We start from the raw sequence: 20235 nt of genomic DNA on the forward strand, positions 1-20235 counted from the left end.
GGACAGCTCTGCACCCCACCGGGCGCTCCCTTCCCTCCCCTTGCTGCTCCAGAGCCCCCCACCAACACCAAGCCAGCAGCACCGAGAACAATAAATACTGTAATAAATAGAGAAAACCCTGTCACATGGCACTGCTCCGGCAGCGGGCGGTGTAGCTGGGGCCCGGGGCTACTCGCCCTGCTCTGCTCCCCCCCGGGCCCCCTCTGCGTGAGTGTGTGCAGGGCCCCCCCGGGCTGTGACATCAGCTCTGTCCCGTGGAACCACTCGATGTTGGGGACGGGGCGTTCAATCCTCGACGGCGCTGTCCCAGCAGCAGGTGAGTGTGGCTGCGGCCGGCTCTGCCCTCGCTCCCACTGGCTCCACGCTGAACCTGGCAGAGGGCTGGGGCTGCAGCCAAAGCTGAGAGCCCTCCGCAAAGGCGGGGAGCACAAGGAGGGGGGCAGGTGGCAGGCTGGGGTGTCCCAGAGCCCCTGGGGTCAAGGTGGCCTTAGAGGCCCATCACCAGGACAGCACAGCAACCTTCAGCAGGCAGGACACGTTCCTGGAGGCCTGGGCCAGGGGCAGTGCCAGGGCCGCCTCCAGGCCCTTGCGGGCTGGAAAAGACAGGGAGGGTGAAGCCCTTTCCATGTTGGGCATGAGGAAAGGCTATTCTGGTGAGCAGCAAACAAAGTGGCCCCAGGGACTCACAGAAGCCAAGGGGAGCTGTAGGTGGGCAGAATCCAAGGGTTAAATCAAACCACAGCAGTAGGATGGGACAGTGTCAGAGGCCCCAGTGGCCCTGGGCTTGTGGTCTGGGCCTGTGTCCCTGCCAGGTTCGAGGCTGGAGCCAGTGGCCAGTTCTCACACAGTCCCGTGGCCCAGCGTGTGCAGACAAAGCGGCTTTTCGTGTCCTGCGTGGGGGGCGGGCGAGGCCCCGGCTCAGATGGGCTTGTACAGCAGCGTGGTGACATACTTCTTCTTGTAGCGGTGCGTGGCACTGAGCACCATCACGCCATCCTGCGAGAGCCACCACATGAGCGGGAGAGCTCAGTGCAGCCTGGCTGCACCAACCCGGGCGTGGGACACCCCCCGGCAGCCGTCAGGAAGGGCTCGGTAGGCTTGGGGAGCAGCCCCGTCCCATCCCTGCTGTCCCCAGTCTCACAGCCAGCAAGACACGTGCAACCCCTGTAACAGGGAGCCAGGGCAGAGCCAGGGCAGGCTCTGGTGCACAGCAGGACAGCCCAGGGCTGCTCAGCTCCACCACGCTGCAGGGAGGCAGCTCAAGGGAACTGTAAGGAAACCCACAACCTACAGCCCTGCGTGTGCCCTGCTTCAGCAGGCAGCCACGCTGTCCTGGCATGGGTCCTCCGATCCCTGCACCACCGTCTCCAGCCCCACACCGTCCAGGTTCTGCAGGCTCCGGGGAGCCACAGGAGCTCCCCTGCCTGCCCCTTACCCCCTGCTGCCCTTACCTTGATGGAGAGCGCGTAGAGGTGGTTGAGCATGACGTGGTTGGGTTCGGGCAGCAGTGCGGGGTCACACTAGGAGGAGAGGAGTGTCACAGGGGAACAGCAGAGCCCTGAGCACCCAGCCCCAGCCATCACAGGGAGCTGCAATCTGAGCCGCTGGTGTCTGGCTGTTCCACACAGGAACAGAGCTCAGCGAAGCACCAGGCAGAGTAAGGGGCCAAACCAGCGTGGTTAAGGGAAATGCCAAGGGCTGGGCCCCAGCCAAGGGGAGACCAGGCTCCCTGTGGACAGGACTCCCCTTCCAACCCCGGTGTGGCTCTCTGTGTGCGGGCAGTATGCTGGTACCCACCGAGATATTGGTGTCCTTGTTCAGGATGACCTGGAGGAGGTGAGGCGGGAGGATGGGTGGGGATTTGAAGCGCTCCTCGGGCCGGTATACATACATCTCTTGGCCATAAGGTCCAGGTGGTGAGCTTGATAGGTCTAAAAAGAAGAGAATGAAGGAGACATGAAATGGCTAAAGCAGGACGGGCGAGCACAGAGCAGCTCCCAAGAAGCTGAGAAAGACCCAGCAGGGTCTTTCAGGCACAAACATCTTCCATGAGCCATGGCCATGTATCCTACAGCAACAGCTTGGCCTTTTCACAGCGGAATAAGCAGCCAGGCGAGCCCTGGGCATTTCCAAGCAGGGCTGTAAGCTGGTACGTGCACTGACACAGCACAAGCACCCTGTGGCATCCACCCTGGGACCCCCACACACAGCTCTCGGCACAGCTGGGTCCCTCTCCCTGCAGCAAGCAGCCAGCTTGCCCCAGAGCTGTACCCTTTGCAGCAGGGCACAGCAAGCAGCACCCCTCCACACTCTCAGTGCTGCAGGGCTGCCTGATGAGGTCCTGGAAAGGGCAAAGAGGAAGTCTAGCATGAGCAGCTGCTCACCCCATGTGAGGGACCATGGGAAGCTGGACTGGTCATATCTCCCGGCCACATCTGACCTGATTGTTTTAGAACAACCAATACCCAGAAGGACTCCACCTCCCTGGAGCTGTTGCTGCTTGCTGGCTTCTTTCCAACGATGGATCTCCTGCCCAGGCTGGGCGAGGATGCGGAGCTGAGCTCTGTCTGAGCTGTATCTGAGACGCGGTTTGTACCAAGGACGGCAGCTGCACTCAGCATGCCCCGGACCAAAACACGACTGAGTTACCTGCCAGAATTACACACCAAGCCAGCACTGCCAGTGTCTGCGTGGTAACCTAACCTGCTGCTGTAACACAAGTGGACAGGGAGGTTTCTGATGTGCTAGCACTAGTACAAATTACCTTGGCATGAAAACCAAGAGTGGCTGCTGAAAATAACCTGGATCCTGCTCTCGCCTAGCTTGTACCCCAGATCAGATGACTTACTCACAGTTGAGCAGACAGAAAGGGCTGATGATCCTGGTGTTCACCAGACTGAAATGGCTGCCTCAGCCCTGCACAGGCACTGGCCCTGCTCTGGGACGGTGCTAGCACAGAGCAATTTACACCAGCACAGACGCTCCACAGAGATGAGGCCTCAGGCTGCTGAGGACACGCTGCCTAACACTACTCTTCCCAGGTGCAGGCCCACACCTCTGCTCAGGGGGTCTGTTCACCCCCAGAGCAGTGAGTCTCAGAGCAGAGGAGGTGGAAAATAGCACATGCAAAGCTGTAATGCCACAAAAACTCACCCCGACCTGAGGTTTCTGAGCTCTCCAGGGAATCCACCTTCAAAGCATCGAACACCTCAAAGTCAGACTTCTTGACATGAATCAGGTTGTTAATCGTTCCCATCTGGCTGGTGACCACAGGCTGGAAAGAACTGAGGTAAGAGTCTTCCTATGTCCACCTCCAACTGAAGCATACTCAATGCTTCCTAGATCTTCCCGGCCCAGGCTGTCTTTGCTGCACACCTCAGAGCACAGCTCGGCTCTACACTTGCAGATCTCTGGTGTTTACCCTGGGAGAATTTCCCTTTACTCCCGGGCTCCTACATCACCTCCTATTTTCATCCTCTGTCCTGCTACATGCTGATGGGTAAGTGTCCTCTCCTTCACATGCTGCTACTGTGTGGTTCAGTTTGGAGGAGAACCTGAAAGTGAGTGCTGACCCCATGGCCCATCTTCACTTGTAGCCAATTCTCAATGGGACTTAAAGGCCTTCTGATGTTTCCTTGCCCCTCAGTACCTCCCCAAGACTCTCCCATACAGCATGTCTAAGCCCAGAGAAACCAGCCCCTGAAAGGACTCATGGGATGGAGGTGCCCCTTGGCAGGTACCCTCTGCTCTTCCTGCTCCCCCTCTGCTGCAGTTACATCACATCTAGTCCCCGGAAGAAGACAAGATCTGCAGGGATAAACTTTTGAGTGTTACCTCAGATGGGTCATGGACCCACTGGCCATCCACAAAAAATTTGTACTGGTGCTCTCCTTCTGGGAGGTCCAGGATAGCAACAAAGTCGTTGTGGCTGTGCAAAGAGAACAGAAGTGCAACAGCATTACTCTGTTGATGCTCTGGATGCTGCTCTTCCATGGGGTCCCAGAAAACAGCATTTTTTCAGGCACTGCCCAGCCGCTCCACCCCAACACTTTCATGCAGGGTTAGGCTTGCTCCTTGTCACTGATCTGAGGCATAGACGTAACAGGCACGAGCGCTCAGAGCACCAGCGTGGCTCAAACCCCTGGGAGTCCAGCTGCAAGGAGCGCAGGAGGCACTCTAGCCCTGCATGCCCAGGGAAAGTCGACATGACAGACACTCTGTGCAAGACACACTGGGGAGGATGCGCGGGCAAAGCATCTAACCCTGTGCTGGCACTGCAGGACAGGGGCAGCAAATGTAACAGCTCTGCTCGTGAAGCCTGCAATTGAGATAAATCCATTCCAGAGGATTTGCTGGGATTATGCCCAGAGTCCTACACAGCGTTTCCACGGAAATCACAGATGTATTGCGAAACAGCGGGAACATCGTTAGGGCAGGAAGACATGTGAGGGACAAACAAACAACCCCCGCTGGCAACAACACAACTAGGCATGGGGTAAGGCCACAGCCAAGAGAAGAGCTGACAGCTTTCAGAGGACTGCTGCATACCTGGGCAGGGCTCTGCTGCCAGGACTAGCTGCTGTGTGACATCCAACTGGACAAGCAAAGTAGCCCATCCTGTCCTGTCCCTCTTTTCAAAACTTCCCACTGCCACTGCAGCACCACCCAGGGAAGAAGCTGATCACATATTTGTGCTCAGACCCTCCAGCTCGGGTGAACCGAGGTGTGCAAAGGGAACAGCGACCAGCATGGAGAAGGGAAAACAATCCCTGCAATGGAGCAGACGAGGACACAGAGTGACCTGAGGGACTAGGTACCTCTTGATAAGTGGGATCTTGGTGCTCCAGTTGTTGAAAGATCCAGAGATGAAGACCTCTTTGCCTCCATCGGCCCAGCGGATGACAGTGGGACGAGCCTGTTGGGATGGTTTCACTGACTCCTCCAGATCTGGCTGCCACGATACAAACTCCTTGTCCCCAGCAATCTGAGCAAAGAAAACCAGAGTCTGACTGAGACACAGAGACAACCAGGACCACATTCACTTCCCCCTGGCCTCTACCAGCCCACCAGCACATCCCAGACAAGAGCACGACAGAGCTCCTCCAGCCTCCCAGCTCTCCACAGACCTCTCACATGGTTGGGAGCACAGCACCGCACAGCCAGTGAGCTGAAGTCCCAGAGGACAGGACAGGGAAGGCAGTGGCCAGCCTTTACCTTGGAGTCATGGGAGCTGAAAACACTGGGGTCGTCGGTGCTGCCCACCATGATCTTGTGTGGGTGCTCCTTGGCGGGGTGGGGGGCACCGGAGCCATCTGAGCGGTGGGACTTGGAGCCATGACGCTCCCCAGAAACTCGCTCGCTGGTGGTGTTCCCCATGACAGCTCAGCAGCCCCTGTGAGAGAGAGAGGACAGCAGTGGGCCTGTGCCCACGGGCTCCAGCAGCGAGGAGAGGAGCGAAGGCGCCGTTTCCCAACGCTCTTTGCCAGGGGAGACTGACGGCAATCCTAAAAAAGGCCCAAAGTTCATTCCCACTGCCAAGTTTGGGAGCTGAATGAGAATTTAACAAACAAGACTGACCTAATTATAGCCATATCCTTATGAACCATCACTCTAGTTAAGCTGCTGATTGTTATACTCCAAAACCAATACTAGTTACACTGCGCCCCACAAAAGCCCTCAGCAGCCAGCATAGTAGAGGGGCTGATGGGAAAAATAAAGCCAACCTTTACTGGCAAATCAATTGCTTGGCGTTAACAGACTCTCTTTCACAGTCCCACAGTCAGGCTCTACAGACAAATCCCCTGCATCCAGCAAGAAAACAGCCAGAGAGTGAAAGCAGCAGCTGTTTAACAGCTCCCAACAAGTCTCCAAGAGCTTGCAGGCAGAATAGTGCAGCTTTGCACCTTGCAAAGGCGACCAGGAGCATAAAGTATCCAAGTGGAATCACCCAAGCTGGAGCTTGGCCAAGGTGTGGGGCTAATGCCACGATGTCTGCAAAAAGCTCAGCTCTCGGTGGCATTCACTTATGATTCACCAGGCAAGCCACCACGTCAGCTGCGGCACAGCACAGCGAGGAGGTCTGCTTGTTGTGACCCGAACCAGCAGCACCACCCCGAGCACTCTGGCATCTGCCTGGCCATCCGGAGGCACATGATGAGGGACGGGCAATCCCAGCCACCTCAGCACCACTCTGCAGCTGGAGATGGGCTGTCATCCCCGATCTCACCCAGGCAAAACAGAAGAACTGGTCATACGGCGACATGCCATGAACGCACCTTTCGGGACAAACAACAAAGCCACCACAAGCTACATGGGACTCTTCAGGCCTTACCCAGTTTCCAGCAACCAAGGTGGATTGGGATTCTTGCCCCCTTCCTAGGCTTATTTTGCAGCCTTCAGTTTACTGAGCTGATCATGGGCTCTGCAGGGCAAGGCAAGAGGACAGCCAGCCTTGCTTCATGTGCTTAGTTGTGACATTTGGGGATCTGTTTAGAAGATCAAGTTATATGAAGGGTGCCAGCCAAAGCCAGGCTGTAGAATGTCACAGAGCAATTACTAAAGTATTTCTTAAATCCTGAGGGCTAAAAGGCACCTCAAGAGGGCAGCTAACTCGTACCCCCACCCCCTCTCAGTGAGGATCAAGTATACCTGAAGATCCAGATCAGATGAGCTGCACCACTTGCTCTGGCCCTGGGGAAGGCTCAGCCAGCTCCTCACAAAACCTGCCCCTGTGCCACTAGACCTGCTGTTGAGGAGCTCCTTCCCCAGTAACTCCGCTAAGGTCCCTTACTTCTCATCCATGGGGAGGAAGGTAGGAAATGTTCTTGTACCAAGACAGACCTCTTGTACCAAGATAGACCTGAGAGATACGTGCAGGTGTTAACAGATGTGAAAGCTTCCCTTCCTCTTCTCTAAAATGATTCCAGTCCCTCTGCTTGTCCCTTATAGGTCACACTCTTCAAATGCCTCCTGAAGTTTCTCTCAAGGGGTGGCTCCTACCCAGCATGTGGCATCTGAAATCCCATGCTGGCAAGACCACCCCACCTCCTGCATCCTGCACACAGGCACCCCGCTGCACCGGGACAGTGAGCTCTTCGAGCATAGCCTGCAGTACTTGGCTTTACTGAATTAACTTCTACAGCTGAAATCCTCCTGCGTTCAGACAAGCCCTTGCACAGCATGCTCTGATGTTGTGACACAAGTACGTTCAAGGCACTGACGGTGATGCTGCCCACACCACAGGCCAGGCAAACCTCCGCAGCGTCTCAGCACATCTGCTCCCAGTTTGGCAGCAAGCCGCTGCCAGCTGCAGTCCGCAGTAAGGTGGGTGCTCGCCGACCGGATCACAAGGCCCCTTCAGTTTCAACCAGCCCCATCTTCCCACTTCTGAAAATGACAGGTGAAATACACCAGTTCCCCCCGAAAGGTATCACGCTTGCTGCCTCTCCTGCTCGGCCAGTGACCCACACGGTGCAACGCTGGCAGCCGGCCTGGGGGGGTTCATCTTGGAGAGGTGGGGTCTCTGTTCAGCACCCTCAGTTGCCCGTAGCCTGCTCGGCTCACACCTGCTGCTGGAGTTACCCCACGGAAGCCTGACTCGCCGGGACTCTCCCACCTCCCTCTTTCGGAGAACGGAACCAGAGCTCGGCCGGGAGGTCGCCGTAAGGTTAAGGGGATGAGCTGGGGAACCGGGGAGAGGAAACTCTCCCTCCGCCGGACTCACGCCGAGCCGCACGGCTGGGACGAGGGCTCTGCAAAGCGGTGGTGGTGGCAGGGCTGCCACTGCACGCTCGGCCCACGGCCGCCCGCTCCCCTTCCCCGCCAGGTCACGGCGGAGCGGCATCTGCCACGGCCCTGAGGAGAAGCGGGCCGCGCCGGCAGGAGAGAGGGCCCTCTGAGCGGCTCCGAGCCGGCTGCAGGGCACGGCTGGGGTCAGCCACCAGCGAGGGGTCCAGGCCACCGTTACCCACCGCAGTGTCACCCCTGGGGACGCCCAGCCGAGCCTCACCCACCGCTCCCGCAGCAGCGCCCGGCCAGCTGCCACTCACCCACCCGCGGCATGGCCCGCCGTGACACCCCGCCGTGACACCCCGCGGCCCCGGCCGCAGCCCCACCTGGCCGCCGCCGCCGCCCCGCTCTCCGCCTCCGTCCAAAATGGCGACACGCCCCGCCGCCACCGCCAGCCTCTGCGGGGCGCTCTGGCCCGCCCCCGCGCGCCTCTCTATGGCCGCGCCTCCCCCCCGCGCGGACTCCCCCTCCCCGCTGCCGGGCAGCCGCCATGTTTTTTGAGGGCAGCTTCGCCCGTTGTGGTTAACGGCGGCTGGCCTGGCGCGCGGACGTGCCGGCTGAGGGCCGTGCGACTTCACCCGCGCCGCAGCCGGCGGGCGGCCATGTCGGTTAAGGGCAGGGCCAGGTCTGGGGCCAGGTCTGGGGCCAGGGGGTGGCGGGGACGGGGGTCAGGGATGGCTGTGGGGCTGGGCTGCCGGGCTGAGGGGCGGGCCGTGAGGCGAGCTGGCTGCCTAGGCGGTGAGCAGGCCGGCTGTGGGGTGCAAGTGGCCAGGGCTGGGCAGGCCCTGCGTGGGCAGGACAGACGCCTCAGGACAGACACCAGAGACGGAGACAGCCCACGCAGCGTGGTCCCTGGTGCCCTCGGCAGGGGGACAAGCTTTATTGTCCTTTTTCCGAGTTGCCCTGGGCGGGTGAGTTCCCAGTTTCCCCACTGCCTCTGTGCGGACCTAACCCACGGGTAGGGCTTGTGGAGCTGCCAGGCCTGGATTTAGGGGAGGGGAGTGATCCCTGTCCTCAGAGCAGCCCCCAACAAGACCTGGTGTGGCCCTGGCACGGCAGGAAGGTGAGACAGAGCAGCCTGCGTCTTCAAGGAACCAAATCCCTCCGTGCCTCCTGACGTGTCGGCAGACCTAGCAAGAGACTACAGAAACACCCAAGCCCAAAGGAAAGGAAGAAGATTGCCAGGAGGACCTGCTGTCTCCTTCATTTTAGGTTAAGGAGAGAGTGAGACATAGACAAGGGTGGCCACAATCAAGCCGATGCTGAAGAAGACCTTGAAGATGTGGGGCACGGTGCTGGAGCGGGCAGGACGGTCCCCAGCTCTGGTTTGCAGGGGCCTGAGCACACGCTGCTGCTGGGTGAGGATGGCCTCCCTGGCACCCTCCCACTTGCCCGGGCCCCGCAGGCGGTACTGGTACGGTGTGCAGGGCCCGAAGGCCACCTCCAGTGCCAGCTTGGGGTCGGTGAGGAAGAGGGTGAGCAGGTTGGGCTTGACCCCCACCTGGCAGGCGAGCTCGTCCATGTAGGGGATGTAATCCACCTGGATGGTGTGCCGCTGGCTCTTCACGTACCTGTGGACAGGGAGGGCAGGTGGGTGTGGCACGTGGGCACAGGGGTAACGGTGGCAGGGGTGATGCCAGTGCAGGGTCCTTACCTCTCGGCCATTTTCTCCTTGGTTTGTGTGATGTCAGCCAGCATGGCGGTGGATGGCGGCAGGTCCTGCAGCCCTGGGGAAAAGGAGGCTGTAGCTGGAGGGAGGGATGTGCCCCCACCATGGTCTGGCTCTGCAGCCCAGCCTGGCCTCTGCTTGCACGTGGAAGCCTTTGGGGCTTTGGGGACATGCCACCATGTCAGGAGCAAAGTGGGAGGCATGAGCAAAGAAAGTAATGTCAGGAAAGGAAAGGGAGAAGGTGGTTTGCAGGCAACAAGACCTGTTAGCGGCCCCTGCAAGAGATGATGAGTGTGAGGCTTGTTGCAAAATGCAGCACTGCTTTTTCTCCCCATGAAGAAGCAAAAGGAGGATAAAAAAGTGAGTGGATGGAGGTGGTGTGTGAGAGGATGCCACCAGCTGAACAACTCAGCTTTGCTATGGCAGGGGAGCCCAGCTGCGTCCCCCAGGCTGTGTCACTTACCCTTGAAGACACGGGTGGCCCAGCGACACTGGAGCTCAGAGATGGGCATGATGGCACCCAGAGGCTGGATGAGGCCAATGAAAGCCAGCGTAGGCTTCTCCAGGTCAGGGGGGAACATGAATTTGTAGAGGGAGATCTGGTTCTCCACCACCTTCACGTATTTTTTGAGGAAGGGGAAGGAGAAGCTGTATCCTGTGGCAAAGACCACGGCATCGATGTCTTCCCTGGTGCCATCCTCAAAGATGGCAGATGTCTCTGTGAACTCCTGGATGTTCGGCTTCACTATCACCCTGCCTGAAATGATGCAGTTGGGCAGGTCGTCATTGATGGTCGGGTGCTGGTCAAGGATCCTGGAAGGCACAGACAGACCTTGTGTGGGGCCCAGGCAGTGGGATGGGCAGCACGGGGGCAGGTACCCAGGGTGCTGCCAGGGCACTCACTGGTGCCGGGGCTGCAGGCTGTAGAGCGCGTGGTTGAAGCGGGCGTTCAGCTTCCTCTCCAGGTAAAAATTGATGGTGCTTTGAGGCAGCAGGCTGCGGAGGACCTGTGTGAAGCGGCTGACGTAGGTGAAGTCAAAGGGGTACCCGCCATCTGCCAGCCGGTGCAGCACCCAGGTCCCACGCTTGGTGCTGAGGAAGACCTGGGAGGAGGGAGAGGAGAGGTGGCGGTGTGGCAGCATCCTTGGGACTGGGCTGGTCCCCCGCTGTGCTCCTCGGACAAGGATGCCGGCACAGCTGCTGGGACCACAACAGCCACCCCCGTTGAGAGGGGATGGGGTGCTCACGGCAGGTGCTCAAGGGAGGGGAGCCCGCAGGGGATTGCGGGGGGTTGCTTGGTGCTCTCTGGGGTCTGAATAATAAGCACCCCAGCCCCGGCAGCTCTCCCAGCACACCTGCTTGGCTGCGTGGCTCAGCTCCACCGCAATGTCGACACCTGAATTCCCGGTGCCAACCACGACCACCTGCTTCCCCGAAAAGGACTGTGGGCTCTTGTAGTCCCGGCTGTGCAGGTACCAGCCCTCAAACTTTTCCAGCCCTGGAAGAGAGAAAGAAACCGTGCTGGGCAGGGACGTGGGGCGGGGGGTGGCTGTCCCCCTGCTCAGACTGGTGGTGTGTCTTTGGGAACAGGCTGGGGCCAGCATGACCAACAGGAGCGTTGCAGCCCTGGGATGGTGCCCAGAGAGGTGGTGGCAACTCCAGCCTGGCAGATGCTCAGTGTGGCCCTGAGCATCCTGCTCTGGCTTTGGGGCTGGCCTGGCTTGGAGCAGGGCTTAGACTGGAGACCTTCATGCAAAATCCTCCTGCAGTTCCTGTCTGGTGCCACGCGCTGAGGGCAGAGGAGCAGCTGGGGTCCATGCTATTCCAACAGACCCTGGTGACGGTGTGCTCCAGCCTGTTCCCCACCCAAAGAGGGTCTCCACAGCTGAAAACCCTCTGGGCATTTTTGCCTGGCACCCAGTGAAGGTCATCAGCAGCACGGAGCTCTCAAGCCTTGCTGGGGAGCTGGAGAGCCCGGTGGGTGTGTGGCCAGCAGCTTGGGGAGCCTGTCTCTGGTGGGAGAGGCGAGCTGGCAGCAGTGACACCTACCAGCAGGGTGCTTTGGTCAGGTGCTGACGGCACAGCAAGAGCCACCAAGGACAGACCACCAAGATGCATGGGACAGCAGCATGCTTATGCAATCCTGCCTGGTACATTAACTGGTGGAGGCATTTTTGGCAGCAGCCAGAGTGGGGTGCGGGCTAAGCCAGAGAGGAGGGTGGTCCCAGGGGTGTCGGGGACCAGGCAGGCAGGCTGCAGGGTGGTACCTGGGAAGGCGCTCAGGGGGAGGTGTGCGTCGGTGTGGTGCCCGCTGCACACCAGCACGGCATCGAAGACGGCCGCCTCCTGCTTCCCCTCGTTCTCTGTCACCACCTCCCACTGGCCCGTGGCAGCGAAGTCGGGGCGCTTGGACACGCAGCACACGCTGGTCTGGGTGTGGGGGGAGCGGGTGTCAGGCACCCTGCGCCCCCCAGCCCTGCTGCTGCCTCCCCCCTAGAACCCCCCGGCTCTCACCCCAAAGCGGATGTGGCGGAGCAGGTCGAAGTGCTGGGCGTACATGCGGAAGTACTCCATGATCTTGGAGTTGTGCATGTAGTTGGGGAAGTCCTCGGGGATGGGGAAGTCGCTGAAGCACATCATCTCCTTGGAGGTGTTGATGATGACGGAGCGGTAGATGCTGGCGCGGCCCTCCTCAGGGCGCTCCTGCAGGAGTGGGGCATGGCTCAGTGCTGGCCAGAGACCCCAGGGCTGCCTGCCTTCCCTGCCTGGCGCCTCACTGTGCCTGTGGGTGCAGGATTAAGCCACGGGTGGTCATAGAACCTGTCCTTGCACCCAGCACCCTCCTGCAGGTGTGACCTGCCGCCTCACAAAACAGGGAAGAGGAAGCTCTGGGTGGGCAGGGGCCATACAGTGTTGACAGCAGGTTATGGGGTCTTGTGCCTTAGTTTCCCTGCTCCCACCCCTGGCCCCGATGAGGTGACACGTTCCCAAAGCTGCCATGGTGCCATTGCCCCAGTTGCCACAGTGGGTCTTGCAGGTTGCTGAGCCAGATGTGGTGCTTCCAGATGAGTGGCTGCTCCTGCTTGCTGGGTCTCTGCCCCAGCAGTCGGGCACTGCTGCCCTGGCTCTGCCTCACCAGCCCCATTTCTGACCCACCATGGGCAGAACCAGCGGATTATAACTGAGCCACCCCAAACCCCACGCTGGCATGGTGTGTTGTGTCTTGCCCTGGTCTCTCCTACCCATCTATCAGGGCATGGTGGGAGGGCTTGTCTTCTTGCTGGTGGGTCCCCGGTGGGGGAGGAAAGTCAGCAGCCGCATTAGGTGGGGGCAGAAACGAGCTCCAGGGCTTCCCCCGAGGCAGGGAGAGTGCTCAGTGCCTCTGTGTGGGCGAGCTGCACAGAAACAGGGAGAGGAGCAACCTGCACTTCCAGGGAAGGGCCGAGCAGGGCAAGAACTGGGTCAGATGAAACCAGGGCTGGAGGGGACCAAGAGCAAAGCAGCAGGGGAAGGGATGGATGAGACTGGGAAGGAGGGGCTGAGCTGGGAGAACGAGCCCTGGGGTAAGGTCCTTGGTGAGGGTCTGTCCTGCTGCCAGTGGGAAGGAGATGGCTGGTACACCAGCTGGCACCTGGGGACCTCCCGGCTGCCGCAGCAGTTTTTCTTTCCTGTGGTTTGGAAACCCACCTGCCGCACACATGCAAAGCAGGGGCGTGGTGCTTCGTTAGCTGCCAACGACCGATCCCGGTCCCATCCGTGCTGCTGCCGTGGAGCAGGCTGGCATGGCGCAGGACTTACCTCGAAGCGCCAGAGCCCCCCGACGTCCCCGCTCCTCTCGAAGCAGGTGGGTTCCAGCCCCTCATCCAGGCAGCATTTCAGGGCACACAGGCCAGAGGCACCAGCACCGATGATGGCTACTCTCCTGGCAGCCATGTCCCGCGGTGCAGTGGTGGCAGGGCTGGGGAAGCCTTGGCCAGGGGCAAAACACGTTCAGGGGGGTGCAGAGCTGTCAAACCGGGGGGCCACACGGTGCTGCTCGGTTGGGGATGCCTTTCCCTGTGCTTCCCGTGGGTAACCAACTGGAGCGTCACAGGATTTATTTCTTCCAGACATGATCTACAGGTTTCCCCTGTCTGCTGTGCCACACCTCCTGCCTGCGCCTGCCCATCCCAAGGGGCTCATTGGGTTCTGTAAGCACTTAGCAGTGCTGACGCTGCCCTGAGACTTCCTGGGTGCGGGGCTGAGATGTGGCCATGCTGCAGATTTTGGTAGGTCGTGCCGTGGAAAACAAAACCAGGGGGATGCTCAGCGCACTGGCGGCTAGCAGCTGTGCCAGCCCTGGTGTGTGGTGGCCAGGACCCCCTGTCACCGCTCCAGGTCCCCAGCCCACCCAGCCGTCCTCTGGAGGGGCTGTGTGCAGGTGATGAGGGTGGCACTGAGCCATGCCGCTGTGGCTACCATGATGCATGCTGGTGGCACACACCCTGGGCGAGGCTCTTTTGCTGTGGATACACACACGTGCATGTGTGTGTGTGCGTGTAGCCTGCACTGCCACGGAGCTGGAGCTGCACCACTGGCACGAGGCCGACCTCAAACCCGTGTGCATCCCCCTGGCATGCAGTGGGACATGGTGGTGTCAGTGATGGGACGGACACCTGGCTCGGTTTAACACACTTTTATCCAGTTAGGAAGTCTGCTGTGCCTTTGCTACTTGGCTCTCATGTGAGTGTGCCAGTGGTGGCTCAGGCACGTTACAGGCGACAGGAAAGCAGGTACGTCCCCACTAGGTCAAAAGTGCTGCCAAAGGGGGACTGGATTTTATCCTGCATGTGAGCAGGTTTCCTTGTCCGTCCCCGGCAGCCGCTCTCCAGAAGGAGGTGCAAAGCGGTGCTGAGGCATTATTTCAGCAGCCAGGGAGGTTCCGTTCACCCTGAGCTGGCAGTGTGGCTGTAGCAGGTCCGTGCTGGGCAGGAGAAGGGCTCCTGCCAGCACTGGGATGCACAGGCTGCCTCAGGGCAGGGGGTGGCCAGCCAGCCCCCCCAGCACATCACAAAGCCTCCCTTCCCGCACTTGTAGGGCACCTACAAGTAAGCAAAAATGACGGCGAGGACAGCCACGGCCCCAACCAGCTTGAAGATGAGGGGCACAGCAGGGGCCAGTGCTTGCTTCTCCACATGCCGCGTCTGTAGGGGCTTGATGATACGCTGCTGCTGGGTGAGGATGGCCTCCCTGGCACCCTCCCACTTGCCCGGACCCCGCAGGCGGTACTGGTACGGTGTGCAGGGTCCAAAGGTCACCTCCAGCGCCAGCTTGGGGTCGGTGAGGAAGAGGGTGAGCAGGTTGGGCTTGACCCCCACCTGGCAGGCAAGCTCGTCCATGTAGGGGATGTAATCCACCTGGATGGTGTGCCGCTGGCTCTTCACGTACCTGCGGGCAGGGAGGGCAGGCGGGTGCTGGCAGCAGAGCTGGCAGATGGCCCGCACACCAGCAAGGTGCTATTGGACGGACTGCCATTGGGAAGGATCAGCGGGGTGGGGATAGAGAAGCCCTGTCGTCTGTTGGCATGGCCAAATGTGCTGGGATGCAGCCACAGGATGGGACGAGTGCCCACAAGCAGCCATACCCAAACTGGCCTCCTCCCTGTTCCCGGGGGGTCTTACCGCTTTGCCATCGCTTCTTTCTTCTGCTTGATGTCAGCCTCCATGTCGTGCTGTGGGGGCAGCTTGTTCAGCCCTAGGGAGGATGACCACAGCATGGGGGTGCTGCACCCCACTAGCAACAGTGGCCACTGTGGTGCTGCCTTTGCTGGCACCACTGTGGCAGGCAGTCTGGCACCCAAGGCATGTCCAAGCTCCTTGAGATGGGAAGGAGCAGCCTGTGGGGCTCAGGGTACAGATGTTCCCGTGGGGCTCAGGGTACAGATGTCCCTGGGCCGCTCAGAACAAAGCCCAGCTCACTACAATGGCTGTGAAGTGGCCATGCCATTGCCCTGGATGGCACAGCTGGCTGCTGCCTCCCAGACATGGCTGGGCACTATTTGCCCCAGATCCAGGGGTGCAGGCTTGGGCTGCAGCCACAGGGGAGGTTTGCCTCACTTACCCTTGAAGACACGGGTGGCCCAGCGACACTGGAGCTCAGAGATGGGCATGATGGCACCCAGGGGCTGGATGAGGCCAATGAAAGCCAGCGTAGGCTTCTCCAGGTCAGGGGGGAACATGAATTTGTAGAGGGGGATCTGGTTCTCCACCACCTTCACATATTTTTCGAGGAAGGGGAAGGAGAAGCTGTATCCTGTGGCAAAGACCACGGCATCGATGTCTTCCCTGGTGCCATCCTCAAAGATGGCAGATGTCTCCGTGAACTCCTGGATGTTTGGCTTCACCAACACCCTGCCTGAAATGATGCGGTTGGGCAGGTCGTCATTGACAGTTGGGTGCTGGTCAAGGATCCTGGAAGGTACAAGGACCCGTCAGGGTGCTGGGGTGGGGTGTCTCTGCTCCGTGTCCTGCTCGTCCTGCTCTGGGGATGCTCGTCCCCAGGGATGCTCATTGCAAGTGAGGCTGGTCCCCCAGGGGTGCTCGGCAGCTGCCACTGCACTGGTGCCACCAAGGGTCCCTGGAAGGGACAGCGGTGGCTCCTTTGAGCATTGCCTGGGCACAACACAGCTATGAACCGGGTTTCCAGGGCTGGTGCCTTGGCTCCAGCCTAGGTACAGGGAGCATGGAAATGGCCGAGCGGGGCTGGACACGGCAGGAGGCAGAGGGTCCCTCTTGGGCAGGGGGAGGATTTGCTGGCACCTGTGCTTTGGCTTCAGGCCGTAGTGTGAGTGGTTGAACCTGGCATTCAGCTGCTTCTCCGCAAAGTCGCTCACCATGGAAGAGGTCATCAGCTGCTGCAGGAATGTCTTCATGCGGGTGGTGAGGACGATGTCGATGGGGTAGCCCTGATCTCCAACACGGTTGAAGATCCACGCACCCCGGCGGGTGCTAAGGAAGACCTGTGCAAGGAAGCAAGCGTCACCTCCTGAAGGCTGTGATGGTCCTGGGGGGCTGCCCTTGGGGGGACATGTCCTTGCCCCAGGATTGCTCCTCTTCGTGCTGCCCAAGCGCTGGGTGAAGACGCGGAGGGCAGAGAGAGCTGGTGGTCAGCGCCCAGCAAGGAGAGGTAGGGAAGAGCTGCAGGAGCAGCCCCAGCCTGAGGCTCAGGGATGGAAATCAGGGTGTTTGTATGGGATTGAGTCTTGGCTGCCAGCACTGCCTGGCAGCTGGGATTGGCAGGTGCTGGCACTGCCAAATGCAGCGAGTGCCGGGATGGAGCAGTGGCTGTGTGCGCGCCCTGGTCCTGGTGTCCTCGTGGAGCCGGCAGTGTCCCGTGGGGAGCTGCCCTGCCCACCAGGACCCCACTCCTGCTGCTCACCTGCTTGGCTGTTTGGCTGATCTCCACGGCCAGGTCCGACCCTGAATTCCCAATCCCGATGATCACAACCCTCTTGTCCGTGAAATCCCGAGCATCCTTGTAGTCTCGGCTGTGGAGATAGCGACCCTTGAACTTCTCAATTCCTGTGGGCAGGGAGAAGGGATGCTTGGCTTCCTGGCACCAGCCTGGAGAGTCACCTCCCCAAAAACTGAAGTGGGGACGCTCCCTGGCCTTGCCAAATCCCTCCTGGGGAGCATGAGAGTGCTCCTGGAGCCAAAGCAAGACAGGGAAATGCTGAGGCCAGGAGAAAGAGCAGCTGGGAGAATAGGGACTGCCACAGCCAAGCTTTCAGGGGTCTCTCCTTGTGCTGGGGTGTGGGGCGGTACCTGGGAAGCTGCTCAGCGGGAGGTGTGCCTTGGTGTGGTGCCCGCTGCACACTAGCACGGCATCGAAGACGGCCGCCTCCTGCTTCCCCTCGTTCTCTGTCACCACCTCCCACTGGCCCGTGGCAGCGAAGTCGGGGCGCTTGGACACGCAGCACACGCTGGTCTGGGTGTGGGGGGAGCGGGTGTCAGGCACCCTGCGCCCCCCAGCCCTGCTGCTGCCTCCCCCCTAGAACCCCCCGGCTCTCACCCCGAAGCGGATGTGGCGGAGCAGGTCGAAGTGCTGGGCGTACATGCGGAAGTACTCCATGATCTTGGAGTTGTGCATGTAGTTGGGGAAGTCCTCGGGGATGGGGAAGTCGCTGAAGCACATCATCTCCTTGGAGGTGTTGATGATGACGGAGCGGTAGATGCTGGCGCGGTCTTCCTCAGGGTGCTCCTGTGGGAGCAGGACATGGCTCAGTGCTGGCCAGGGGCAGTGAAGGGAAGGGATGGCCGGGGCTGCTGTGGTGGCTCTTTGCGTGGAGCCCTTGCCCTCAGCCTTGCCCCCAGGACCCCGCTGTGGCCGGCTGTGTGCCACCCCACCAGCCGCCACTGATGCCCGGCTGCCACTGTGCTGATCCCCAGCAGGACATGTGGCTGAGAGGGTTTACCTCAAACCTCCAGAGCCCTCCGATGTCCCTGGTCGCCTCGAAGCAGATGGGCTCCAGCCCCTCTTGCAGGCAGGCTTTGATGGCGCACAGCCCGCTGCTGCCCCCTCCGATGATGGCCACCCTCTTCGCCATGCTGTCCTCCACCAGGGGTCTCTGCCTGCGGATAGTGCTGGAGAGCAGGGCTCAGGGCCAAGGGGTGCAGCTGTGCAAAATTTTGGCCCTGCACACCAAAGAGGTCCCAAGCTGAGAGGCACCCCCTGAAATGTTGTCTGGGGCTGTGAGGCAACTGCTATCCGCTCCCCGGCAGGGACCTGGCCAGTGCTGGGGTTTTGTACCATCACGGTGTTGCCTCTGGGCGCCATGGGGAGGAATGCTACCGAGTGCCAGGAAGCCTCGCTATCTCCCTGCCCACGCCAAGTCCCAGCGATGAAGGCACACTGGAGTGCTGTGCCCTGCCACAGGGACCGACAGCTCCCTCCCAGGTGGGTGACAGCCCCTCCATCTGCCCCTTGCCCTCTCCCTTCCCCGTGGAGCTGCTCATCGCACCGCCCCAGTGCCCGCTGCGTGCTGACAGCCCGTGGGGAGGCCCTCAACCAACCTGCAGCCGTGGGAGTGGCAACCCAGGAGGGCCAGCGGCAGCCCAGGGAAGGCCGGTGGCAGGCAGGGAGCCGCGCGAGGGTCTCTGTTGGAGTTCCCCAACTCGTGACGCTGGACGGTGGCCTGGCTCTATGGTGCGTGGCGGCAGTGAGCGGGGCCTCCCCCTCCGTCACTCCTCCCACGGGCCGAGGAGAGGAAGCCAGCACCCGGCTGCCTCCCAGATGCCTGCTTGGCTTTTCCGGCAGCGGCTCTTGCCGGAGCCTCGGATGGTGGGGTAAGGAGCTGTCCCAGGCGCCTTGCCAGGGAGCCCTGTGCAGGACACTGTAGGGACAGGGGGTTGCAGGAGAAGCAGAGACGCAGCCGGGCCCCATGGCATGAACGCTGGGTAAACAATCGCTGCCCTGAACTTTTACCTCTAGGATTATGAGGATCAGCCCAACCCTGTTCATGCTGGTGCCCAGTGGCATAGGTGGCTCTGGCTGCTCCGGTGGCACCCGGTACCGCATTGCCCATGTCCCCCATGCCCCTGGGCTGGGCATGTTGGCACAGCCTCCCCATAGCCATGGCTTGCTCCTGGGCCAGTGGAGTCCCGGGGCCAGCGGGACCCCGGTGCGAGAAGCACTGCGCTGCTGGGGTGTCGCTGGTGCCAGGGTGGTGGAACTGGTTAGGAAAAGGCTCTCCCCAGCAGCAGGAGGCACAGGCCGCGTGGCTCGGGAGCACACTGCCGGCTCCTAGTCCACTTGCAGCTGGACAGCCCCCGGGGGATGCAGGGGAAATTTGCTCTCCTGTGTCTGGGGAGCTTCACCCCAGAGCTTCACAAGGCACAGGGCTGTGGAGGGGCCAAGCTCTGCAGCTGAAACTGTTTTAACCTTCTAAAACTCAATAGTATGTTTGCAGAAAGTGTAATAACGCTCTTTCTGTCCCTTGCTGTTGGCAAGGGCTGATCTCTGCCTGGGGCAGAGTCACCAAGCTGCCAACCCACGCTCTATGCCTGCTTGTCGAAAAGCATCAAAAGCGTCTCTTACCAGGCAGGGGGATCAGCACGGGGACGGCAAGGAGGCAGAACTGGCAGTGCTCCCCTCCCTCCTCCGCTCTCAGCTGGCTTCTGGCTCTTTTGCAAGCTCTGCAGTGACTGCCCAAGGGCCACAGGTACAGGAGACTTCTCCCAGCTCTCAACCCCACCGCTGTGCTATGAAACCTCTGTGCAGGTTGCCTTCGAATTTGCCCTTCTCTCTTGGCAGCTGCAAGAGGCTGCACAGCCCTGGACTTTGCCCCACTGTGCTTGGACTCGTGTCCTGGCTGAACCGCACCGTGAGGCACAGGGGACCGTGGGAGCACACCAGGGTCAAACCATGGCATTTTGGTCAAGACTAGCTTGTTGATGTCTGCAGGAAAGCCATGGGCCCCCATGCCAGGCAAGCACCCAGGATATACAGTGTGGTGGGCAGCGCATGCAGACACGTCTGCTCAGGGCTTCCACAGCGGGCAGAGGTGCCGTGGGACAGGCCAAACAGAAATCACTGTCTCCTCCTTCCTATCAGCGGGCTGGCACCCGTCCTTGGAGGAGCAGTGACAAGTGACAAGCACAAGAGGAGACCAAAGGTCTCGCTGGCGGAGGTGGGGAGAAGCAGAGCAGAGGTGAGGGGGTGGCAGGGCCACCCATGACCCAGAGGGGCTGTGCACTGGTGATGGCAGGTGCCACCAAGCAGCTCATGGAGGGTCCTGCAAA

The 20235-nt window shown here is 60.5% G+C and overlaps 3 protein-coding genes across 12 annotated transcripts; all 3 read right to left on the bottom strand.

Annotated features, from left to right (window-relative positions):
• Positions 1–80: 80 nt before the first annotated feature.
• Positions 81–8176, bottom strand: PRKAB2 (protein kinase AMP-activated non-catalytic subunit beta 2). 4 transcript variants are annotated; one of them, XM_074876842.1, is made up of 8 exons: positions 8115–8176; positions 5215–5392; positions 4818–4984; positions 3835–3928; positions 3160–3274; positions 1798–1931; positions 1452–1520; positions 81–996 (listed from the first exon to the last, which is right to left on the bottom strand). In XM_074876842.1, the coding sequence occupies exons 2-8, from the start codon at positions 5374–5376 to the stop codon at positions 919–921; spliced, it is 819 nt and encodes a 272-aa protein (XP_074732943.1). In that variant the 5' UTR covers positions 5377–5392; positions 8115–8176; the 3' UTR covers positions 81–918. The 4 variants fall into 4 exon arrangements, with proteins under 4 accessions (XP_074732943.1, XP_074732940.1, XP_074732942.1 ...); XM_074876839.1 differs by having other exon boundaries at positions 3154–3274; XM_074876841.1 differs by having other exon boundaries at positions 3154–3274; positions 8053–8128.
• Positions 8177–8612: 436 nt separating this feature from the next.
• On the bottom strand, positions 8613–13407 carry LOC141946669 (flavin-containing monooxygenase 5-like). 3 transcript variants are annotated; one of them, XM_074876850.1, is made up of 8 exons: positions 13256–13407; positions 11972–12160; positions 11725–11887; positions 10813–10955; positions 10380–10560; positions 9921–10289; positions 9460–9515; positions 8613–9373 (listed from the first exon to the last, which is right to left on the bottom strand). In XM_074876850.1, exons 1-8 carry the CDS (start codon positions 13388–13390, stop codon positions 9002–9004), a joined length of 1608 nt encoding a protein of 535 aa, XP_074732951.1. In that variant the 5' UTR covers positions 13391–13407; the 3' UTR covers positions 8613–9001. The 3 variants fall into 3 exon arrangements, with proteins under 3 accessions (XP_074732951.1, XP_074732950.1, XP_074732949.1); XM_074876849.1 differs by having other exon boundaries at positions 8613–9359; positions 9443–9515; positions 9921–10270; positions 10361–10560; XM_074876848.1 differs by having other exon boundaries at positions 8613–9359; positions 9443–9530; positions 9921–10270; positions 10361–10560.
• Positions 13408–14117: 710 nt separating this feature from the next.
• LOC141946668 (flavin-containing monooxygenase 5-like) lies at positions 14118–20235 on the bottom strand. 5 transcript variants are annotated; one of them, XM_074876843.1, is made up of 9 exons: positions 19532–20235; positions 18508–18635; positions 17507–17695; positions 17260–17422; positions 16874–17016; positions 16255–16454; positions 15557–15906; positions 15118–15190; positions 14118–14884 (listed from the first exon to the last, which is right to left on the bottom strand). In XM_074876843.1, exons 1-9 carry the CDS (start codon positions 19914–19916, stop codon positions 14539–14541), a joined length of 1977 nt encoding a protein of 658 aa, XP_074732944.1. In that variant the 5' UTR covers positions 19917–20235; the 3' UTR covers positions 14118–14538. The 5 variants fall into 5 exon arrangements, with proteins under 5 accessions (XP_074732944.1, XP_074732948.1, XP_074732946.1 ...); XM_074876847.1 differs by lacking the exon at positions 18508–18635 and adding an exon at positions 17910–18078 and having other exon boundaries at positions 19532–19674; XM_074876845.1 differs by lacking the exon at positions 18508–18635 and adding an exon at positions 17910–18129 and having other exon boundaries at positions 19532–19576.

Source organism: Strix uralensis, chromosome 8 (assembly GCF_047716275.1).
Source record: "Strix uralensis isolate ZFMK-TIS-50842 chromosome 8, bStrUra1, whole genome shotgun sequence".
Taxonomy (NCBI): Eukaryota; Metazoa; Chordata; class Aves; order Strigiformes; family Strigidae; genus Strix; species Strix uralensis.

Coding starts and splice junctions, on each gene's coding strand:
- PRKAB2 (XM_074876839.1), bottom strand. CDS start 5,376: ATGGGGAACACCACCAGCGAGCGAGTTTCTGGGGAGCGTCATGGCTCC. Junction 3,929..4,817: donor AAGATCCCACTTATCAAGAG/GTACCTAGTCCC, acceptor CTCTTTGCACAG/CCACAACGACTTTGTTGCTA. Junction 3,275..3,834: donor GGGTCCATGACCCATCTGAG/GTAACACTCAAA, acceptor AGTTCTTTCCAG/CCTGTGGTCACCAGCCAGAT.
- LOC141946668 (XM_074876843.1), bottom strand. CDS start 19,916: ATGGGGGCCCATGGCTTTCCTGCAGACATCAACAAGCTAGTCTTGACC. Junction 17,017..17,259: donor CCCGCTGAGCAGCTTCCCAG/GTACCGCCCCAC, acceptor CCCTGCCCACAG/GAATTGAGAAGTTCAAGGGT. Junction 14,885..15,117: donor AAAGAAGCGATGGCAAAGCG/GTAAGACCCCCC, acceptor CCCTGCCCGCAG/GTACGTGAAGAGCCAGCGGC.
- LOC141946669 (XM_074876848.1), bottom strand. CDS start 13,390: ATGGCTGCCAGGAGAGTAGCCATCATCGGTGCTGGTGCCTCTGGCCTG. Junction 12,161..13,255: donor GGGGGCTCTGGCGCTTCGAG/GTAAGTCCTGCG, acceptor CCACTCCTGCAG/GAGCGCCCTGAGGAGGGCCG. Junction 11,888..11,971: donor TCCGCCACATCCGCTTTGGG/GTGAGAGCCGGG, acceptor CCCCACACCCAG/ACCAGCGTGTGCTGCGTGTC.